Below are 22936 nucleotides of genomic sequence, written 5' to 3'. Positions count from 1 at the left end.
GCCCTCACTGACCCCTCCAGCTGCAGACACTGTGGTGCAAATTGCAAAGCTTAAAATGGAACTGCACAGCATCTGAGCACCACACACCAAAAATGCTATTTGATTCATTTTTTAATATTCAAAGCAAACTTCCCCATCCAACCATGTCTCCAAGCTCTGTTTTGCTGAGCAATCACTGACCCCCCCCCCCCCTCCCCCTTAGCATTTTTTGATCCGGCCATCTTGATTAAGAGCAGAGGGTTCATGTAGAATTTGCTTCCTGGAATCCATCTGTCCTTAGCTCAGGCATGCAGGCAGGAGGGAGTGTTTGGCTGGGGAAACCCCTCCATCCTGCCTGAAGACTCCTGGGATGTATGACATCATTTGCTAGGTCTGGAAACAAGGAAGTAAAGGAAGAAAAAAATAAATAAATAAAACAAGTAAATATAATATACCGTCCTATCTATTTACTAATGCTGGAACTATAAGGATAAAAAAAATAGTCAAAGTGGAACTTCGCTCTCTCGATAAACATTATTGCACATTGGACAATTTAGGTCATGTGCTCCCAGCAGGCACGGGTGCTACTGCCTGCAACCTGCAAAGTCTACAACTGGATGCTGCACCTAGTGGTACTCATGTTTACGGTCCTAAATGTAAATACTTATGCAGTGTATTTTTTAGCCTCTCATAGATTTTGACAGGCGGCAGGCAGCAGCTGCTGCCTCCCAGACGCATGAAAATGCTGGGATTGGATGTACATGAGCAAAATGCCCAGTGTGCATGTGGCCCTACGCGTTCAGTTAGCAGTGTTCAAACTGACTAATCTCGACGGTAAACACAGAGCAGAGGTCCAAAACTAATCATTTTTAGCAGCGTTCTATAGAAAGCTGACCTGTGAATGGCTAGTGCATGCTATACAGCTTCGTTTCTAAGAGTCATGTTCCCCTCTTTCATTGGTCCTCCCATGTAGCTTGGCATAGAGGAGGAGGAGACAAAGTGTTACTTAACTTGCAACAGTAAAATCAGTCTGTATATGTAGTAATGCATGCTTGTTATACTCACTGTGGAGCCAAAGAGGTTAATCCTCTGCATTGTGTAAAAAGGCTGTTTGATCCTGTCTTCTCTGATCCTCCCTTTTTACTGTCCTCAATCCATTTACTGATAGTTCTGTGCCCTAGGAGGCACTCTGCACATGCTCAGTTTGGTGTGTATGGCTGGAGAGGTTTTTTTTTTTTTTCTTGGGAGAGTACATTTGATTTGCACAGGGCCAATCAGCACTGTCTAGACAGAGGGTCAGGGGTTATGCAGCCTCATAGTACAGTCAGAGCAGACTGAAAACTCCTACTACTGGCTTTAACCAGTGGGGTAGGGTGCATGTGATTGGCACAGGCCAATCAGGACTGTCTAGACAGGGTCAGGGGTTATGCAGCCTCATAGTACAGTCAAAGCAGACTGAAAACGCCTACTACTGGCTTTAACTGGTGGGGTAGGGTGCATGTGATTGGCACAGGCCAATCAGCACTGTCTAGACAAAGGGTCAGGGGTTATACAGCCTCATCGGACAGTCAGAGCAGACTGAAAACGCCTACTACTGGCTTTAACCGGTGGGGTAGGGTGCATGTGATTGGCACAGGCCAATCAGCACTGTCTAGACAAAGGGTCAGGGGTTATGCGGCCTCATAGTACAGTCAGAACAGACTGCAAACTCCTACTGGCTTTAACCAGTGGGGCGGGGGAGGGTGCAGGTGATTGGCACAGGCCAATCAGCACTGTCTAGACAGGGTCAGGGGTTATACAGCCTCATCGGACAGTCAGAGCAGACTGCAAACTCCTACTGGCTTTAACCAGTGGGGCGGGGGAGGGTGCAGGTGATTGGCACAGGCCAATCAGCACTGTCTAGACAAAGGGTCAGGGGTTATACAGCCTCATAGTACAGTCAAAGCAGACTGAAAACGCCTACTACTGGCTTTAACTGGTGGGGTAGGGTGCATGTGATTGGCACAGGCCAATCAGCACTGTCTAGACAAAGGGTCAGGGGTTATACAGCCTCATCGGACAGTCAGAGCAGACTGAAAACGCCTACTACTGGCTTTAACCGGTGGGGTAGGGTGCATGTGATTGGCACAGGCCAATCAGCACTGTCTAGACAAAGGGTCAGGGGTTATGCGGCCTCATAGTACAGTCAGAACAGACTGCAAACTCCTACTGGCTTTAACCAGTGGGGCGGGGGAGGGTGCAGGTGATTGGCACAGGCCAATCAGCACTGTCTAGACAGGGTCAGGGGTTATACAGCCTCATCGGACAGTCAGAGCAGACTGCAAACTCCTACTGGCTTTAACCAGTGGGGCGGGGGAGGGTGCAGGTGATTGGCACAGGCCAATCAGCACTGTCTAGACAAAGGGTCAGGGGTTATACAGCCTCATTGGACAGTCAGAGCAGACTGCAAACTCCTACTGGCTTTAACCAGTGGGGCGGGGGAGGGTGCAGGTGATTGGCACAGGCCAATCAGCACTGTCTAGACAGGGTCAGGGGTTATACAGCCTCATCGGACAGTCAGAACAGACTGCAAACTCCTACTGGCTTTAACCAGTGGGGCGGGGGAGGGTGCAGGTGATTGGCACAGGCCAATCAGCACTGTCTAGACAGGGTCAGGGGTTATACAGCCTCATCGGACAGTCAGAGCAGACTGAAAACTCTTAAACGCTTTAACCAGTGCTCAGCTGGACACTGATAGAAGTGACAAGACTACCTTTTCGCATCAGCAGTATATAGCAATTATAAATTTACATTTACTTTAAATAATTGCATTTCTGTGCACTGTGGGAGACCAGAGATAGCGAATGAAGGGTCCTGGGTTTAGTAACACTTTACTAAAACTGGAGCACTCAGAATATGATTGGCTACAAAGCACAACTGCACCAGGTTCTAACTCGTTCAATTAAGCTTTGACAATGAGGGCCAGTTCACACTACATGCATTTCAGTTGCTTTTTTTCTGCATCCAAAACTCACAGAAAGTAGGTTATATGGTTGTCAATGTCATAGTTCACATCAGTGCTTGCATTTTCAGCGCGTTTTGGATGCAGATAAAAAAAAAAAGGTAGAACAGGCTCCACAGAACTGTACTGAAACGCAGTAAAATGCACCGGAACGTACATGTCCCTATTTAATTTGAGGGACAAGGGGAAAAAATGAACTGAAACGCATTTGGAACGCGTTTCTTTAGTGAGAATAGACCCTGATCCCTGGAAGCTGATTGTTTTCTGTGCAAAGCTGCACCAGATTTTGCACTTTCCAGTTTTAGTAAATCTCCCCCGCAGCGGCAGTGCAGGGTACCTAGTGCCCAGGTCTTTGTGATCTACACACACACTTACATTGAGTTGCAACACATAACTGAACACAGGAGTATTGGATAGACACAGACAGGAGAGGAAAAATGCACCAAGAGTTTATTAGATATGAATCTTATTCATTTTACAATTTCTCTGCATTTAGCTCTTTGGAGAAATAAAGATATAAAGAGGGGCTTGCGAGTCCCATGAGTATATAATTACAATGACAATAACCTGAAAAGCATAGTATGTTCAATATAGTGCATAACCTGGAAGGTACAGTCGGGGGGCGCTGTAGAGACAGCCGCCCCGGGTCATTGAAGCATCCCAGGATTGCTCTGGCCCGAGACTGTGTAGATTATTGCTGTCATACCCCTGTGACAAGCAGCTGTGTCCTACCCCTCTAACCTAAGCCCCTTTCACTGTAAACTGACTCCTTAATCTACAACAAATTCTTTGCCACGCTTCCTAGCCATCCTATAAATCTAAAATGACAAATAATAAAATTAGACCTCTTCATTACAGCAGAGCCACCCCACAGTCTAAGCTATGGTGGGGGAGACTGATAACTGGGGTGACAGCATTCCCCCTCCCCCCCTCTTCCTGCATATGTTAAGTTCTGCTGGAGCAATGCATTGTGATCAAATAGGTCTCTTCAGCTGCCTATCTGGACTCTAATATCAGAATCTAGTTACATTCAGAGTAGATGAAAGTTGGGTGGGGGAGGGGGGCAGAGGCGGTTGTCTGAGTCTCACAGGATGCTGCACTTTCCTCTTTCTACCCAGGGATTATTCTTCATCAGCTCCGGGTTCAGAAATGGGTCGTTGGGTACTCCTTCTTCAATCCACTTTAATAATCTGGGAATGAAAATGGATATCTGGTTATCACATTGACTACCTTATGATTAAGCTTTGGTGGGCGGGGTTAAAAATATTGGGGGTGTGGCTTTGGCAGACTCATGGGCTGAGGCACTATGGATTGGCTGGATGGGAGGGTGGTGCTTCTTAGATTTTTATACATGCATCGCTTCGGATGAGCGCCATGGGCAGCCTGCACCTTTTTCCCTGGTGGTTGTGGGAGTCTGGCTTCCCCAGCTTCAGCGGCGTTCATAATCTAGCACTACGGCCAAATTACATTGAACAAGTTATACCCTCCAAGTGTCATCTGGGAACTTGTAGAACCAATGAGGAATGGGCAGCTCTTAGATTGTAAGCTCCCAGGATCAGGCCCTCCTATCCCTCTTGTATTGAACTGTATTGTTGCCGTATTGTCTTCCTATATGTTGTAAAGCGCTGAGCAAACTGTTGGCACTATATAAATCCTGTATAATAATAATAATAATTGTTGGAGCTATATAAATCCTGTATAATAATAATAATAATTGTTGGCGCCATATAAATCCTGTATAATAATAATAATTGATGGAGCTATATAAATCCTGTATAATAGTAATAATTGTTGACGCTATATAAATCCTGTATAATAATAATAATAATTGTTGGCGCTATATAAATCCTGTACAATAATAATAATTGTTGGCGCTATATAAATCCTGTATAATAACAACAATTGATGGAGCTATAGAAATCCTGTACAATAATAATAATAATTGTTGGCGCTATATAAATCCTGTATAATAATAATAATAATAATTGTCGGCGCTATATAAATCCTGTATAATAATAATAATTGTTGGCGCTATATAAATCCTGTATAATAATAATAATAATTGTTGGCGCTATATAAATCCTGTATAATAATAATAATAATAATTGTTGGCGCTATATAAATCCTGTATAATAATAATAATAACAGTTGGCGCTATATAAATCCTGTATAATAATAATAATAATTGTTGGAGCTATATAAATCCTGTACAATAATAATAATTGTTGGCGCTATATAAATCCTGTATAATAACAACAATTGATGGAGCTATAGAAATCCTGTACAATAATAATAATAATTGTTGGCGCTATATAAATCCTGTATAATAATAATAATAATAATTGTCGGCGCTATATAAATCCTGTATAATAATAATAATTGTTGGCGCTATATAAATCCTGTATAATAATAATAATAATTGTTGGCGCTATATAAATCCTGTATAATAATAATAATAATAATTGTTGGCGCTATATAAATCCTGTATAATAATAATAATAACAGTTGGCGCTATATAAATCCTGTATAATAATAATAATTGTTGGCGCTATATAAATCCTGTATAATAATAGTAATTGTTGGCGCCATATAAATCCTGTATAATAATAATAATAATTGTCGGCGCTATATAAATCCTGTATAATAATAATAGTAATTGTTGGCGCCATATAAATCCTGTATAATAATAATAATTGTCGGCGCCATATAAATCCTGTATAATAACTGTAGCAGAACATGCAACTACTATAGATTCACATATCTTCCCTTGTGATCTGTCCAAAGGTAGATGGGCAATCAGGATGGACTGTTTGGTCCCCTGCCATACTCACTCGGGTATAGACTTGGAAGACATCTCTCGTTTGTAAGCCAGCTGATACTTTAGACTCTCCACCTCCTTCTTCATCTGCGGCGCGTCCATCTCATCCATGGTGACCGATAGTAAGGGGCAAAGCCAGCAAGGGAATACACTAGAAGAGAAGAACTGATGCTATTACAAAGAACGGTGACAAAAAGGAACACCAATGTCCCCCCCCGGTGTTATCAAGTTTTGTTTAAAAACCAAATATAAATTTATAAATGCCAAGAGAACAAAAAAAAAGTTTTATACATATATTTTTTTTTTTTTTTAAATCTAACGTCCTTTATTTTCCAATTCAATCTGCAGGCAGCTGTGACAAACAAAAAAAATACTATTTTGGCAATGTTAGAAGTTTTGTACACACCTAAGATACCCCCCCCCCCCCCCAAAAAAAAAAAATCTCATTCATTGCTCTCGTTACCAGCTGTTGGCGGTTCTGGAATTACAGTGGAATTGGATATGGTATCATAGCATCAAGGTGCTCCCATTAAAGTGTAACTCACTTTTTTGTTAAATAAAAAAAAAATTCCCATTGGGTGATCTGTACTTGTAATATTTCCTCCTCCCCGATCACCCACTCACAACTTTACCACTAAGATCAACAGCACAACCATTGGTCCTTCCCCTCATGCCAGGGTGCTCGGTGTAATCCTAGACTCTGACCTCTCCTTTGGGTCCCACATCCACTCACTGGCTAAATCCTGCCACCTCAACCTCCGGAACATTTCCAAAATCCGCCCTTCCTGACCAATGACACCACAAAACAACTTATCCACGCCTTGGTTATATCCCGCCTCGAATACTGCAACCTTTTCCCTTGTCTACTGTTACACAGGTTATCTGCCCTTCAGTCTATTATGAATGCTGCTGCTAGACTCCTACACCTTACCAACCGATCAGCGACTGCTGCCCCTCTCTGCCAATCCCTCCACTGGCTTCCACTAACCCAACGTATAAAATTCAAAATACTAACAACAGCTTACAAAGCCATCCACAACACTGCCACTAGCTACATCACCAACCTCATCCACAGATCCTGCCCAAATCACCCACTCCGCTCCTCCCATGATATCTTCCTCTCCAGCTCCCTCATCACCTCCTCCCACGTTTGCCTCCAGGACTTCTCCAGAGCCTCTCCCACCCTCTGGAACCCCCTACCACAGCATGTCCGGTCAGCCCCCACCATGTCTGCGTTTAGGCGATCTTTGAAAACTCACTTCTTCAGGGAAGCCTACTCCACCTAAGAACTGTACTTGAATCACCTCCGCCAGATCATCCCCCGCAGCTATCACCTTTTGTATCACCCCCCCCCCCTTCCTTTAGATTGTAAGCTCCACAAGCTGGGCCCTCCTATTCCTTCTGTACTGAAATGTATTGTAATTGTACTGTCTCCCTTATATTGTAAAGTGCTGCGCAAACTGTTGGCTCTATATAAATCCTGTATAATAATAATCTGTGTACATTGCAGTGATTCTAACAAAGTTTGTTGCAGATTCCTACCATCTGTTGTTCTGGAGGAATAGCTGTGTGTGTCCATGTGCAGAATGAATCTGTATGGGAGTGGGTTTACAATTATCAATCAGCTGCAGTGTTCTAAGGAAGAAATTGGCAGGGTCTGCATCCCTTAAGGCGTGATTTTCTTTTGGACTTATCTCACCAAAAATGACATTTTTGTTGTAGGGGATGCTCAGAATCTGACTTGTATCTTAGTGCAGATTTCTGAGAGAATCTGTAAGCCAATCACACAAGTAGGAAATGACATCTGGGAGAAGGGGGGGCTCCATACACCATCAGTGTACAGAACGCCTCCAGGTAGCCATATTGGATTGCATTTTACAGAAAATGTCAGCGCTGCAGATTGAAAGGGAAATGTAATTTTTAATAACATTCAACTGTATATTATTTTTTTTTATTTGATATTTTTTCCCACCTGAAAGTGGTATTACCCTTTAGGCACTCCCATTTCTTTCAGTCTGAGGAGATTACTGCAATGGAATTTGTTAGTATTCACATAATAGAAGCAGGTAAGAATCTGCAAACCTTCCTAAGTTCCTTGGAAACTCTGCAAGATGAGTTTTCCCTCTGCATACCATATCTTTTAGCATGTTTTGCTATGCAATAAACAAAAAGGTTGAGTGGACTGCGCCAGGCTGTAGATGCTAACACAAGTATTGCATATATAGTTACATAGTTAGTCTGGCTGAAAAACGACAAAAGTCCATCCAGTTCAACCATTAAAAAAAAGAGAAAAATAGTTTCTGCTTAGGGTCTAAAAAAAGTACTGAAGCCAGAGACATCTAGGCAAGGAGGTCAACATTGGCAGCCTCCATAAATTTAATTTACAGATTCTTTTTATTTATTACAGGTACTTATACAGCGCCATCAATTTACGCAGCTAACACAAGTATTGCATACATAGTTAGTCTGGCTGAAAAACAACAAAAGTCCATCCAGTTCAACCAAAAAAAAAAAAAAGTTATCCTATCTCCTAGATTGCGAGCTCGAAAGAGCAGGGCCCTCAAGCCCTTCATGTTTTGCATTGTATTGTTATTGTTCTGTCACATGTTCTGTCCCCCATTGTAATGTACAGCGCTGAGCGAACTATCGGCGCTTTATAAATACTGTATAATAATAATAATACCCACAGTTGATCTAGAGAAAGGCAAAAAAAACTCCAGCAAAGCACGATCCAATTTGCTCCTGCAGGGGAAAAAAATTCCTTCCTGATCCTCCGAGAGGCAATCTGATATTCCCTGGATCAACTTTACCTATAAATGTTAGTATCCAGTTATATTCTGTGTATCCAAGAAAGAATCCAGGACTTTCCTACAGCAATCCACTGAGCTGGCCAGAACCAACTCTTGAGGGAGTCTATTCCACATTTTCACAGCTCTCACTGTGAAGAAACCTTTCTGTGTTTGGAGATTAATTCGCCTTTCCTCCAGATGTAAAGAGTGCCCCCTTGTCCTCTGTGATGTCCTCAGGGTGAATAACTCTACACCGAGTTCACTATATGAGCCACTGATGTATTATACATGGAGATCATATCCCCCCTTATGTATTTATACATGGAGATCATATCCCCCCTTATGTATGATCATATCCCCCCTTATGTATTATACATGGAGATCATATCCCCCCTTATGTATTATACATGGTGATCATATCCCCCCTTGTGTATTATACATGGAGATCATATCCCCGCTTATGTATTATACATGGTGATCATATCCCCCCTTATGTATTATACATGGAGATCATATCCCCCTTATGTATTATACATGGAGATCATATCCCCCCTTATGTATTATACATGGAGATCATATCCCCCCTTATGTATTATACATGGTGATCATATCCCCCCTTATGTATTATACATGGAGATCATATCCCCCCTTATGTATTATACATGGAGATCATATCCCCCCTTATGTATTCTACATGGAGATCATATCCCCCCTTATGTATTATATATGGTGATCATATCCCCCCCTATGTATTATACATGGTGATCATACCCCCCTTATGTATTATATATGGAGATCATATCCCCCCTTATGTATTATACATGGTGATCATATCCCCCCTTATGTATTCTACATGGAGATCATATCCCCCCTTATGTATTCTACATGGAGATCATATCCCCCCTTATGTATTCTACATGTGATCATATCCCCCCTTATGTATTATACATTGAGATCATATCCCCCCCTTATGTATTATACATTGAGATCATACCCCCCTTATGTATTATACATGGAGATCATATCCCCCTTATGTATTATACATGGAGATCATATCCCCCTTATGTATTATACATGGAGATTATATCCCCCCCTTATGTATTATACATGGAGATCATATCCCCCATTATGTATTATACATGGTGATCATATCCCCCCTTATGTATTATACATGGAGATCATATCCCCCCCTTTATGTATTATACATGGAGATCATATCCCCCCCTTATGTATTATACATGGAGATCATATCCCCCCTTATGTATTATACATGGAGATCATATCCCCCCTTATGTATTATACATGGAGCTCATATCCCCTCTTATGTATTATACATGGAGATCATATTCCCCCTTATGTATTATACAATGTGACCATGCCCCCCCCTTATGTATTATACAATGTGATCATATCCCCCCTTATGTATTATACATGGAGATCATATCCCCCCTTATGTATTATACATGGAGATCATATCCCCCCCTTATGTATTATACATGGAGATCATACCCCCCCTTATGTATTATACATGGTGATCATATCCCCCCTTATGTATTATACATGGAGATCGTATCCCCCCTTATGTATTATACATGGAGATCATATCCCCCCTTATGTATTATACATGGTGATCATATCCCCCCTTATGTATTATACATGGTGATCATATCCCCCCCTTATGTATTATACATGGAGATCATATCCCCCCTTATGTATTATACATGGAGATCATATCCCCCCCTTATGTATTATACATGGTGATCATATCCCCCCTTATGTATTATACATGGAGATCATATCCCCCTTATGTATTATACATGGAGATCATATCCCCCCTTATGTATTATACATGGAGATCATATCCCCTCTTATGTATTATACATGGAGATCATATCCCCCCTTATGTATTATACATGGAGATCATATCCCCCCTTATGTATTATACATGGTGATCATATCCCCCCTTATGTATTATACATGGAGATCATATCTCCCCTTATGTATTATACATGTCGATCATATCCCCCCTTATGTATTATACATGGAGATCATATCCCCCCTTATGTATTATACATGGAGATCATATCCCCCTTATGTATTATACATGGAGATCATATCCCCCCTTATGTATTATATATGGAGATCATATCCCCCCCTTATGTATTATACATGGAGATCATATCCCCCCTTATGTATTATACATGGAGATCATATCCCCTCTTATGTATTATACATGGAGATCATATCCCCCCCTTATGTATTATACATGGAGATCATATCCCCCCTTATGTATTATACATGGAGATCATATCCCCCCTTATGTATTATACATGGAGATCATATCCCCCCTTATGTATTATACATGGAGATCATATCCCCCCCTATGTATTATACATGGAGATCATATCTCCCCTTATGTATTATACATGTCGATCATATCTCCCCTTATGTATTATACATGGAGATCATATCCCCCCTTATGTATTATACATGGAGATCATATCCCCCCCTTATGTAATATACATGGAGATCATATCCCCCCTTATGTATTATACATGGAGATCATATCCCCCCTTATGTATTATACATGGAGATCATATCTCCCCTTATGTATTATACATGTCGATCATATCTCCCCCTTATGTATTATACATGGAGATCATATCCCCCCTTATGTATTATACATGGAGATCATATCCCCCCTTATGTATTATACATGGAGATCATATTCCCCCTTATGTATTATACATGGAGATCATATCCCCCCTTATGTATTATACATGGAGATCATATCCCCCCCTTATGTATTATACATGGAGATCATATCCCCCCTTATGTATTATACATGGAGATCATATCCCCCCCTTATGTATTATACATGGAGATCATATCCCCCCTTATGTATTATACATGGAGATCATATCGCCCCCTATGTATTATACATGTCGATCATATCTCCCCTTATGTATTATACATGTCGATCATATCTCCCCTTATGTATTATACATGGAGATCATATCCCCCCTTATGTATTATACATGGAGATCATATCCCCCCCCTTATGTATTATACATGGAGATCATATCCCCCCTTATGTATTATACATGGTGATCATGCCCCCCCTTATGTATTATACATGGAGATCATATCCCCCCTTAATCTCCTCTTTGCAGTAGAGAATAAATTCTTCCTTTAATCCTTCCTCATAGCTGATCTCCTCCATGCCTCTTATCAGTTTGGTTGCCCTTCTCTGAACTTTCTCCAGTTCCCCAATGTTCTTTTTGTGAATTGGTGCCCAAAACTGAACTGCATATTCCAGATGAGGTGTTACTAATGATTTGTATCGGGGGAAATCTCTCTCTCTCTGGAGTCTATACCTCCTTTAGCCACTTGCTAACCGCGCTAAGCCGAATGACGGCTACAGTGTGGTTACCCAGTTCTGGGAGGATGTAACCTCCTCCCAGAACGTGCCCTCTTGCATGCCCCCAGGGGCGTGTACCTGGCGATCTCCATGATCGCTGTATCCTACTGACACAGCTGATCACGTGATGAGGTAGAAGGCCAATCACAGCGGCTTTTTACCACGTGATCAGCTGTGTATGATGCATGCATATTCTTAGCCCCCAAGTGCATAACCTTACATTTATCAACATTAAACCTCATTTGCCACATAGTTGCCCAATTACACAGAGCATTGAGGTCGGCTTGTAAGTTGGAGCCATCCTGTAAGGACGTTATTCCACGGCACAGCTTGGTGTCATCTGCAAAGACTGAAATGGGATTTTTAATCCCAATAATTGCAATAAGAATTTTTGCAAGGAAATTAGTACTTTCTTATTGAAATACTTGTGATATAAACCCCTCATGTATTACTTTCCGGTGAATTCTACTGATTGTGCACGTCATGTTGACATCAAGAGGAACTGTTCAGCCTTTCAACTAATGATGATGGGAAGCTGAGCTGTGATGATCAGTTGATGCATGTACATTTTTTTTTTAATAAATTCTTTATTTAGGCCAAAAAAAAAAAAAAAGATACAGAGCAGACACTTAGTCGAATAAATCAGATTACAGCACAACCGAGCAGAACATAGAAACCAAATACAATCCACTTATCAAAAGCAGTGGCCAGTGTTTACTAATCTCACAAAATTGATGTATTGGATAAGTAATGCAACTGGAAACGTAAACATTAAAATGACGGTCTTCCTGGTCTTGGTCCCATTTTGAATTTTACAGGGGGAAGGCAGAAAGTGGGATATAGAGAAATCGTTAAAAAAAGGGGGGTGGGAGATAAGGGGTAGTTATCCTTGCTATGTTAGGCAGGGGTGTATTTACCACAAGGCAAACAAGGCATTTGCCTAGGGCGGCATTTTTCGGGGGGGGCAGCACTGCCCCTCGGAAGAAGGGACAGAAGAAGGGACAAACATGGCATGGGGACCTGGTGGGTTCCAAGAGAGGCTCTTTCCTGGGGATGTCCGGAGCTGTGAAGGTGAGTGTCTCTCTCTCTCGCTTTTGGGGATGGTGGCTGGTGTTGGGGGGCAGCGGTAGTGGAAGGCTTTCTCTGGTGGGGGGGGCAGGGGTGTTGTCGGTCAATATCAGGCTCTCTCTCTGTGGGGGGGTACCCAATTTTTGTGTTGCCTAGGGCAGCACAAAACCTAAATACACCACTGATGTTAGGAGGAAAGGAAAAAGAAAACCCTATACCCTCACCGCTTTCCCCCTTCCTCAGGGGAGCATAGTCCCCATCCTTTAACAGAAGTCCAAAAACTCTGGAATATGTCCAGTCTAAGGCTTGGCCATACACGTATAGATTTTTGGACAAGAATATTCTTAAGAAAAGTCGTATAAAAATCCTTTGAACATTCAATGAATGGGCGAATGTCGTTCGAAAACTGTCTTTTGCTTTTAACATTTGACTTTAAAATGAATGTAATTTCTGAATGATAACCACATACACTTGGCGAAAATTTGTTCGATCGAGAAAAGTTTTCCTTCCTGCCCCTTTGAATTTTCCCGTGACTGCTGTCGAAAATGAACATCGATTTGACCTAACGATTAGAGAATCAAACGAATATTCTTGACACAAAAATTCTTGAACTTAAATCTATATGTGTATGGCCAGCATTAGGATTGCAGTTGGGGAGTCCCTATATATTAACCAGGGAGCCCAAATTTTAAATGTTTCTCAGATTGCTCCTTTAAGCAGTCAGCAATTCGTTGATACGTGTACAATTTTTAATGTCCTCTGAGACAGCTTTTGGTCAACCGCAGCAAAGGGGGAAGATGATTTTAACCACTTGCCCTCCAGAGGATTCACCCCCCTTCCTGACCAGGCCATTTTTTGCGATACAGCGCCGTGTTACTTTAACTGGCAATTGCGCGGTCATGCAACGCTGCGCCCAAATAAAATTTACGTCCTTTTTTTCCCACAAATGGAGCTTTCTTTCAGTGGTATTTGATTGCCTCTGCATTTTTTCATTTTTTGCTCTATAAACAAAAAAAGACTTACAATTTTGAAAAAAAAACAATATTTTTGACTTTTGTTAATAAAAATGTCCAGTAAAAAAATTTTAGAAATCTAATTTCTCCATAAATTTAAGCCAAAATGTATTCTGTGACATGTCTTTGCTAAAAAAAAAAAATCCCAATACGTGTAAATTAATTGGTTTACGTGAAAGTTATAGCGTTTACAAATGGCGGTATAGATACTGGGATTTATTATTTATTTTTTATACTAGTAATGGCAGCGATCAGCGACTTATAGTGGGACTGCGACAGGCATTCTGACACTGGGGGGGAACTGACTGTCACTGACATCCCCAGGGACACCAATACAGTTATCAGTGCTAATCAGTACTAATGGCACTGGACAGGAAGGGGTTAACATGTGGGGCAATCAAAGAGTTAACTGTGTGCTGTTCTACAGTGTGCTGTGTGTGCTTTACTGTGTCAGCACATTGCTTTGTATGACGGTGCTATGCAGAGCAATACAAAGCAGTGTGCAGGAGCTGACGGGAGAGATCTGTATTGTTTACATACAGGTTTCTCCCCTGTCTGTGATACTCGGCGATCGTGTTTTTGCTATAGGATGGCGGAAAAGATGTTAAACTTTTTTTTTTATTGTAGTTTAATAAAATGTAACTCTAATTTAGAATTATTGTGAACAGTAAAATTGTGTTTTAGGTATATATCTAATGGGGCAAAGATTCTGTGGATGGTCATTTTTTGAAAGCTTGTCCTGGTGACAGTAATACAAAATTAGAGTATCTTTAAGTTTTGGGGTTTTTTTAAGCTTAGCACAATAAAATGAGCATTCTCCAGTAAATGATTTGAAATTCTTACCCCAGCACTTTTAGTTTACAACGTTTTATGCTGCTGGCCCCTGTTTTTAGTGCTGCTTCCCTGAACTTCTAGTCTTCACAGGAAAGAGTTAACAGTGCCAGTTTCTAAGGCCCCTTAGGATTCTGTTCCGATCAGCAGGGGACCAGCTCACAGATCCCCTGCTGATCAGAGCAGAGTTGGCGGATTACTCGGTCTCTGCAGCGTGGACATGGACAGAGCCTGCTCTGATCTATGGTGGCCAGGCGTAAATGGATCCACTCTGCCTGTACAGAAGAGGACAGATCCCGTTACGTTTTTTTTCAGCGGACCTGATTAGACCCGGAGGTAGATGGGTGTAAACGGACACAAGTCAGTTTACACCCGCCTGTCCACAGGGATGAATGGACCTTTTGATCAGGTCTGCCTGAAAAAAATCGACAAGTGGATCTGATTGAAATGGCCGCGTGAAAGGGGCCTTAGTCTGCATTCACACTTGAGTGTTTTGTAGCTTAAAGCTCCAAAAACGCTCAGACTTGAAAAAAAAATTGTTCTCTATGCTGCCTGTTTGCGCAGTCAGGTGTGAACAGGCACCATAGAGAACAATTGATTTTTAAAGTTTGAGCTTTTTTGGAGCTTTGAGCTTCAAAACACTCAAGTGTAACTGCAGCCTTAGGTGAGAGGGGGGGGGAGCAGGGGAGTGCTTTGCTATCCTAGGCATGTTTCTATTGATACACACAGTGTTGGGAGACAAAGCTCTACTCCCTGCATGCAAAAGTGGCTCCATAAAACACTGCAAGAGAAAGGAGCCACCCTAAAAAAGGAAGCCTGGGGTAGTGGACATGGCACCAGCCTAAAACCTATCTACACATTTGCTGTCCTTTTTAAATAGTTTTTTTTGGGGCCAAACTGGTCCAAACAAACTATTTACTACACTAACTGGTTGACCAAAGATACAAGTCTATCCAGTTCAACCCACAGAGGAAAAAAAAAAGCACACTCATCCAAATAGAAAACCTCCATATACACAATGCTATACCCATTGTTGATCCTGAGGATTGGAAAAAAACAATAAAAGTATATTCCAATTTGCTCCAGCGGAGGAAAAAATTTCCTTCCTTCCTGATACCCCAAGAGGCAATCCCTATCAAATTATAAATATTAGTATCCAGTTAAATTTTTGGAATTTCAAGACCGAATCCAGGCCTTTTTTTTAAAAAAAATCTACTGAGCTGGCCAGAACCAGCTCTTGGGGGAGTCTAGTCTACATTTTCACAGCTCTTACTGTGAAGAAGCCTTTCAGTATTTGGAAATTACATTTCTTTTCCTCCAGACGTAAAGAGTGCCCCCTTGTCCTCTGTGATGACCTCAGGGTGAATAATTCTACACTGAGTTCACTATATGAATCACTGATGTATTTATACATGGAGATCATATCCCCCCTTATGTATTATACATGGAGATCATATCCCCCCTTATGTATTATACATGGAGATCATATCCCCCCCTTATGTATTATACATGGAGATCATATCCCCCCTTATGTATTATACATGGAGATCATATCCCCCCTTATGTATTATACATGGTGATCATATCCCCCCTTATGTATTATACATGGTGATCATATCCCCCCTTATGTATTATACATGGAGATCATATCCCCCCTTATGTATTATACATGGTGATCATATCCCCCTTATGTATTATACATGGAGATCATATCCCCCCTTATGTATTATACATGGAGATCATACCCCCCCTTATGTATTATACATGGAGATCATATCCCCCCTTATGTATTATACATGGTGATCATATCCCCCCTTATGTATTATACATGGAGATCATATCCCCCCTTATGTATTATACATGGAGATCATATACCCCTTATGTATTATACATGGAGATCATATCCCCCTTATGTATTATACATGGAGATCATATCCCCCTTATGTATTGTACATGGAGATCGTATCCCCCCTTGTGTATTGTACATGGAGATCGTATCCCCCTTATGTATTATACATGGAGATCGTATCCCCCCTTGTGTATTGTACATGGTGATCGTATCCCCCCTTATGTATTATACATGGAGATCGTATCCCCCCTTGTGTATTGTACATGGTGATTGTATCCCCCCTTGTGTATTGTACATGGAGATTGTATCCCCCCTTATGTATTATACATGGAGATCGTATCCCCCCTTGTGTATTGTACATGGAGATCGTATCCCCCCTTATGTATTGTACATGGTGATTGTATCCCCCCTTGTGTATTGTACATGGTGATTGTATCCCCCCTTGTGTATTGTACATGGTGATCGTATCCCCCCTTGTGTATTGTACATGGTGATTGTATCCCCCCTTGTGTATTGTAAATGGAGATCGTATCCCCCCTTATGTATTACACATGTTGATCATATCCCCCCCTTATGTATTATACATGGAGATCATATCCCCCCTTAATCTCTTCTCAAGAGGAATTAATTCAGTTCCTCTAATCTTTCCTCATAGCTGATCTCCTTCATGCCTCTTAACAGTTTGGTTGCCCTTCTCTGTACTTTCTCCAGTTCCCCAATGTTCTTTTTGTGAATTGGTGCCCAAAACTGAACTGCATATTCCAGGTGAGGTGTTTGATTAGCACACAATATGAACCGTATTTAGCCTCATCCAGTATACAGTGCTGTGTTTCGGTAGTGGGATGAGAACTTCCCTTCCCACTCCTAGAACAAAATATTCAGGCTCAGCATGGCCAAGCCATTCATGACCTTTATGAATACAAAGTTTCCTATGAATGGCTGGCTGAGGTGGAAATCATGGCGGCATCCTGCTGTCTCTCTGCCTCAGCCAATCAGAGGAAGCTTTGTATTCATTCACAGAACACAAGGCTTCATGTGAATAGTTGATCAGTGGTCAGCCCAACTTTATTTTGTTTCGGGAGCGAGAAAAGAAGTTTTCAACCCATTGCTAGAACACAATGGGGGAGATTTACTAAAGCAGGTTCACTCAGAATCTGGTGCAGCTGTGCATGGCAGCCAATCGGCTTCTAACCTCAGCTTGTTCAGTTATGCTTTGGCAATAAAACCTGAACTCTCCCGCTTTAGTAAATAAACCCCAATGTGTTAAAGTGTAACTCCACTTTTGTGAAGAAAAAACATTCCCCTCTGGGTGATCTATGTACATTGCAGGGATTTGTTGCAGATTCCTATCTTTTTGGTTTTTTTTTAAGAATTAACTGTTTGTGTCCATGTGCTGAATGAATCTGGGAGGGATTTCATAATTATCAATCAGCTGCTGCACTTGTAGGACTCTGAGTAAAGTGGCAGGGTCTGCATCCCTTTAGACGTGAGTTCCCTTTGGGAGTATCTCACCAAAAATTACATTTTTGTTGCCGGGGATGCCCAAAATCTGACTTGAATCTTGGTTCAGATTTCTGCAAAAATCAGTAAGCCAATCACACAAGCAGGAATGACAGATCTGGGGGGCATTCAGTACAACATCTGTGTACAGAACACGTCCAGGTAGCCATATTGCAGTTTACAGAAAATGAAAGCACTGCAGATTAAAAAGGAAATGTAATTTTTAATAACATTCAATTACAATATGACTTGTGTCAAAATTGCATGTGCTGTATTTTTTATTTATTTGCTAATTTTATTTCCCATGAAATTGGATTTGCCCACCATGTGACCCTGTTAATGCAGAAAATAGTCCCTTTGGGCCAGCTTGGCCCAAACAAAATATTTAAAGTGCTATTAAACATGGAGTTAGGCTTTAACCTGGAACATTGGTAACTATAACAGATAGAGAGGCTGCAGACTTAAGTGATTAAATCAGCTGCTGAAAGTGTTTTAAATAATATCACTTAAAGTGTAGATATTGCCTCAACTTAAAGCGGAGTTCCACCTGGAAAAAAAAAAACTGTAGCTGCTGACTTTTAAAATACAGACACTTACCTGTCCCTCGGTCCAGCGGTGTCCTCACCACGGCTGGTTTCACCGGCCGTCTTCTCTCCCTGGTGCCGGCATCTTCAGTGTGCAGCTTCACAGCCGGGTGCTCACTGCACATGCTCGAGCAGCGCTGCGCTTTGTGAATGGCCACGTAGTCTTCTGGGACCTATCATGTGTCCCAGAAGACTACAGGGAGGGAGGGGAGAAGGACAACTTCCGCTTCCGATCACCTAAGCAGCAGAAGTGGGAGCGAGTACCTGTCAAATTCGGGTGCCCGCTCCCCCAAGGTGCCAATCCTTAATGGAGAGTGGGGGACAAAGACTTAAAGTGGAGCTTCCCCTTTTGGGTGGAGCAACGCTTTAAAGTGGTTGTAAACCCTTACATATACCCAGTGAAGTGACTGGCCTCAGGTGATACACAGAGATGAAACAAATCCTCCTACATAAGTTGTACCTGTTTATCTTTAGCCCTCTCTCCTCCATTCAAAGTGCAGAAATTACACAGGTTCTTTCAGCTCTTAAAATCAGGGGACAGAGATCTGAAGTTGCACTCAGTGAGGAGAGCTCTGAGCGCTGATTGGAGGAAAAAGATACCCCTCCCCTCCACACAGCAACATAACTGAGGCTGTCAGTCTGATGGAGGTCCCTCCCCTGTCACCATTTTTCTCTTGGTGTCAGGAAGACTTGTCAGAAGTGACTCCTGGTTATAGCAGAAGAACGAGGCAGAAAGAAATGACCCTAAATGTTCTGGATTGAGACAAATACACACCATAGAAGGATATGCTTTGTTCAAATTTCTTGTCTGAGATTTACAACCACTTTAAGTCTGAATACATGAAGCACAATAGTCTGGCAGCTGCCATTCACAAGAAAAAAGTTTAGCAATGGCAGCCTGAATATTTTTTTTCAGTACAGTTTTCCTTTCCTCGAGGACCTCCTAAATAATAACATTAATATATGCCTGATATGTATGATAATTCTTAGACAAGTGTAGACCCCCCCAGCACTAAGTGAAATTAGAACACTTCCCAATGGACTCAACAGTCACTTCAAACATCTGTAGCAGCTTAACATTACAAGATAGGTGATGTATCCTAGTTACAAAGCAGATTGTGTCACAATCCTGACTCAAAACTTAGCAACATGTACACACACACACACACACACACACACACACACCACCTCAGATATCGTTGCTGTATTGTCTCCCTTTATATTGTAAAGCGCTGAGCAAACTGTTGGCGCTATATAAATCCTGTATAATAATATATATATACACACACCCACACATATATATACATACATACATACACACACTATATTGCAAAATGCATTGGTCGGCCTGCCTTTACACACACATGAACTTTAATGACATCCCAGTCTTAGTCCGTAGGGTTCAATATTGAGTTGGCCCCGCCCTTTGCAGCTATAACAGCTTCAACTCTTCTGGGAAGGCCGTCCACAAGGTTTAGGAGTGAGGTTTGACCATTCTTCTAGAAGTGCATGAGTGAGGTCAGGCACTATTGTCAAACGAGAAGGCCTGGTTCGCAGTGTCCGGTCTAAGTCATCCCAAAGGTGTTCTATGGGGTTGAGGTCAGGACTCTGTGCAGGCCAGTCAAGTTCCTCCACCCCAAACTGGCTCATCCATGTCTATATGGACCTTGCTTTGTGCACTGATGTGCAGTCATATTGGAACCGGAAGGGACCATCCTCAAACTGTTCCCAGAAAGTTGGGAGCATGAAATTGTCCAGAGTGTCTTGGTATGCTGATGCCTTAAAGAGTTCCCTTCACTGGAACTAGGGGGCCAAGGCCAACCCCTGAAAAACAACCCCACACCATAATCCCCCCTCCACCAAACTTTACACTTGGCACAATGCAGTCAGCCAAGTACCGTTCTCCTGGCAACCACCAAACCCAGACACGTCCATCAGTTTGCCAGACAGAGAAGCGTGATTGGTCACTCCAGAGAACACATCTCCAATGCTCTAGAGTCCAGTGGCAGCGTGCTTTACACCACTGCATCCGACCCATTGCATTGCCCTTGGTGATGTAAGGCTTGGATGCAGGTGCTCGGCCATGGAAACCCATTTCATGAAGCTCTCTACGCACTGTTGTGCTAATCTGAAAGCCACACAAGGTTTGGAAGTCTTTAGCTATTGATGCTGCAGACAGTTGGTGGCTTGTTCGCACTGTGCGCTTCAGCATGCGCTGACCCTGCTCTGTCAATTTACATGGCCTACCACTTGGTGGTTGAGTTGTTATTATAAACCCACTAACAGTTGACCGTGGAATATTTAGTAGCCAGGAAATTTCACGGATGGACTTATTGCACAAGTGGCACTTTCTCCAGTTCCCCAATGTTCTTTTTGTGAATTGGAGCCCAAAACTGAACTGCATATTCCAGATGAGGTCTTACTAATGATTTGTACCGGGGGAAATGATATCTCTCTCTCTGGAGTCTATACCTCTTTTAATACAAGAGAGGATTTTGCTCGCTTTAGAAACCGCAGCTTGGCATTGCTGCCATTATTAAGCTTGTGATCTACCAGAACCCCCAGATCCTTCTCCACCATTGATTCCCCCAGTTGTACCCCCCCAGTATGTATGATGCATGCATATTCTTAGCCCCAAAGTGCATAACCTTACATTTATCAACATTAAACCTCGTTTGCCACATAATTGCCCAATTAAAGAGTGAATTGATGTCGGCTTGTAAGTTGAAGACATCCTGTAAGGACGCTATTCCACTGCATAACTTGGTGTCATCTGCAAAGACTGAAATGGTATTTTTAATCCCAGAACCTATATTGTTTATAAATATATTAAAAAGTAAGGGTCCCAATACTGAACCTTGGGGTACACCACTGACAACCCCAGACCATTCAGAGTATGAATCATTAACCGCTATTCTTTGAATACAATTTTTTAGCCAGTTTTCTATCCATTTACATACAGATTTTTCCAAGTCTGTAGACTTTACCTTACACATTAACCGTGTGTGGGTAACTGTGTCAAACGCTTTTGCAAAATACAAGTATACCACGTCCACCACCACCCCTCTGTCCAAGTATACCACGTCCACCGCCACCCCTCTGTCCAAGTATACCACGTCCACCGCCACCCCTCTGTCCAAGTATACCACGTCCACCGCCACCCCTCTGTCCAAGTATACCACGTCCACCGCCACCCCTCTGTCCAAGTATACCACGTCCACCGCCACCCCTCTGTCCAAGTATACCACATCCACCGCCACCCCTCGGTCCAAGTATACCACATCCACCGCCACCCCTCGGTCCAAGTATACCACGTCCACCACCACCCTTCGGTCCAAGTATACCACGTCCACCGCCACCCCTCTGTCCAAGTATACTATGTCCACCGCCACCCCTCTGTCCAAGTATACCACGTCCACCGCCACCCCTCGATCCAAGTATACCACGTCCACCACCATCCCTCTGTCCAAGGTTTTGCTCACCTCCTCATAAAAAGAAATCAGATTTGTTTGACAACTTCTGTCTTTCATGAATCCATGCTGTTTGTTGCTTAAAATATTTTTTTCCAGCAAGAACTCATCTATGTGATCTTTTATTAAACTCTCCAGTATCTTCCCAAAAACTAAAACTAACAGGTCTGTAATTACTTGGTAAAGCTTTTGACCCCTTTATAAATATTGGCACCACATTGGCCTTACGCCAATTACTGATTGAGAACCACTGACCCCAATGTACTTGGGTGCTTGTGTTTCCTGGTGAGGTTAACTTCTGTTCCTTCAAAAACTATTCTGATTCTTTTGATTTGGTTCACATATTTTTACCTATATTCACTAGACTTATCATTCTGACCGAACAACTCCTGAATTTCATCTTAGAGTAACTCCTGGAATCTGGTTGCCAAGGAAAATACTTCCACTTTTCTAAAATGTTCAGAATCCCAGCATTTCTCTTCTATATTTAAGGTCCTAACTTCTAAAAAAAAAAAAAAAAAAAAAAAATCATACTAAATGGTCATGCTTGGAAATCCACCTCAATAAACCGAAGATCCTTCTATAAAGTCATTTTGTAGTCTATATTAGAACA

General features: G+C 42.0%; 1 protein-coding gene across 3 annotated transcripts in view; it reads right to left on the bottom strand.

The window, feature by feature from the left end:
* Positions 1–3413: 3413 nt before the first annotated feature.
* Positions 3414–22936, bottom strand: part of GNG13 (G protein subunit gamma 13) — a 56779-nt gene continuing 37256 nt past the window's right edge. For all 3 annotated transcript variants that reach the window (XM_089656043.1, XM_089656042.1, XM_089656041.1), the window contains 2 exons: positions 5812–5949; positions 3414–4170 (listed from right to left, as the gene is read on the bottom strand). In XM_089656043.1, the coding sequence (XP_089512169.1) occupies positions 4065–4170; positions 5812–5909 (204 nt within the window). In that variant the 5' untranslated portion in view covers positions 5910–5949 and the 3' untranslated portion in view covers positions 3414–4064. The remainder of the gene's footprint in view (positions 4171–5811; positions 5950–22936) is intronic.

This window comes from Staurois parvus, unplaced genomic scaffold, assembly GCF_062004578.1.
Source record: "Staurois parvus isolate SC_StPar_1 unplaced genomic scaffold, SC_StPar_1.0 ptg000882l, whole genome shotgun sequence".
NCBI lineage: Eukaryota > Metazoa > Chordata > Amphibia > Anura > Ranidae > Staurois > Staurois parvus.
The sequence above is the reverse complement of the archived record's forward strand: the minus strand, read 5'-3'. Positions and strand labels throughout refer to the sequence as shown.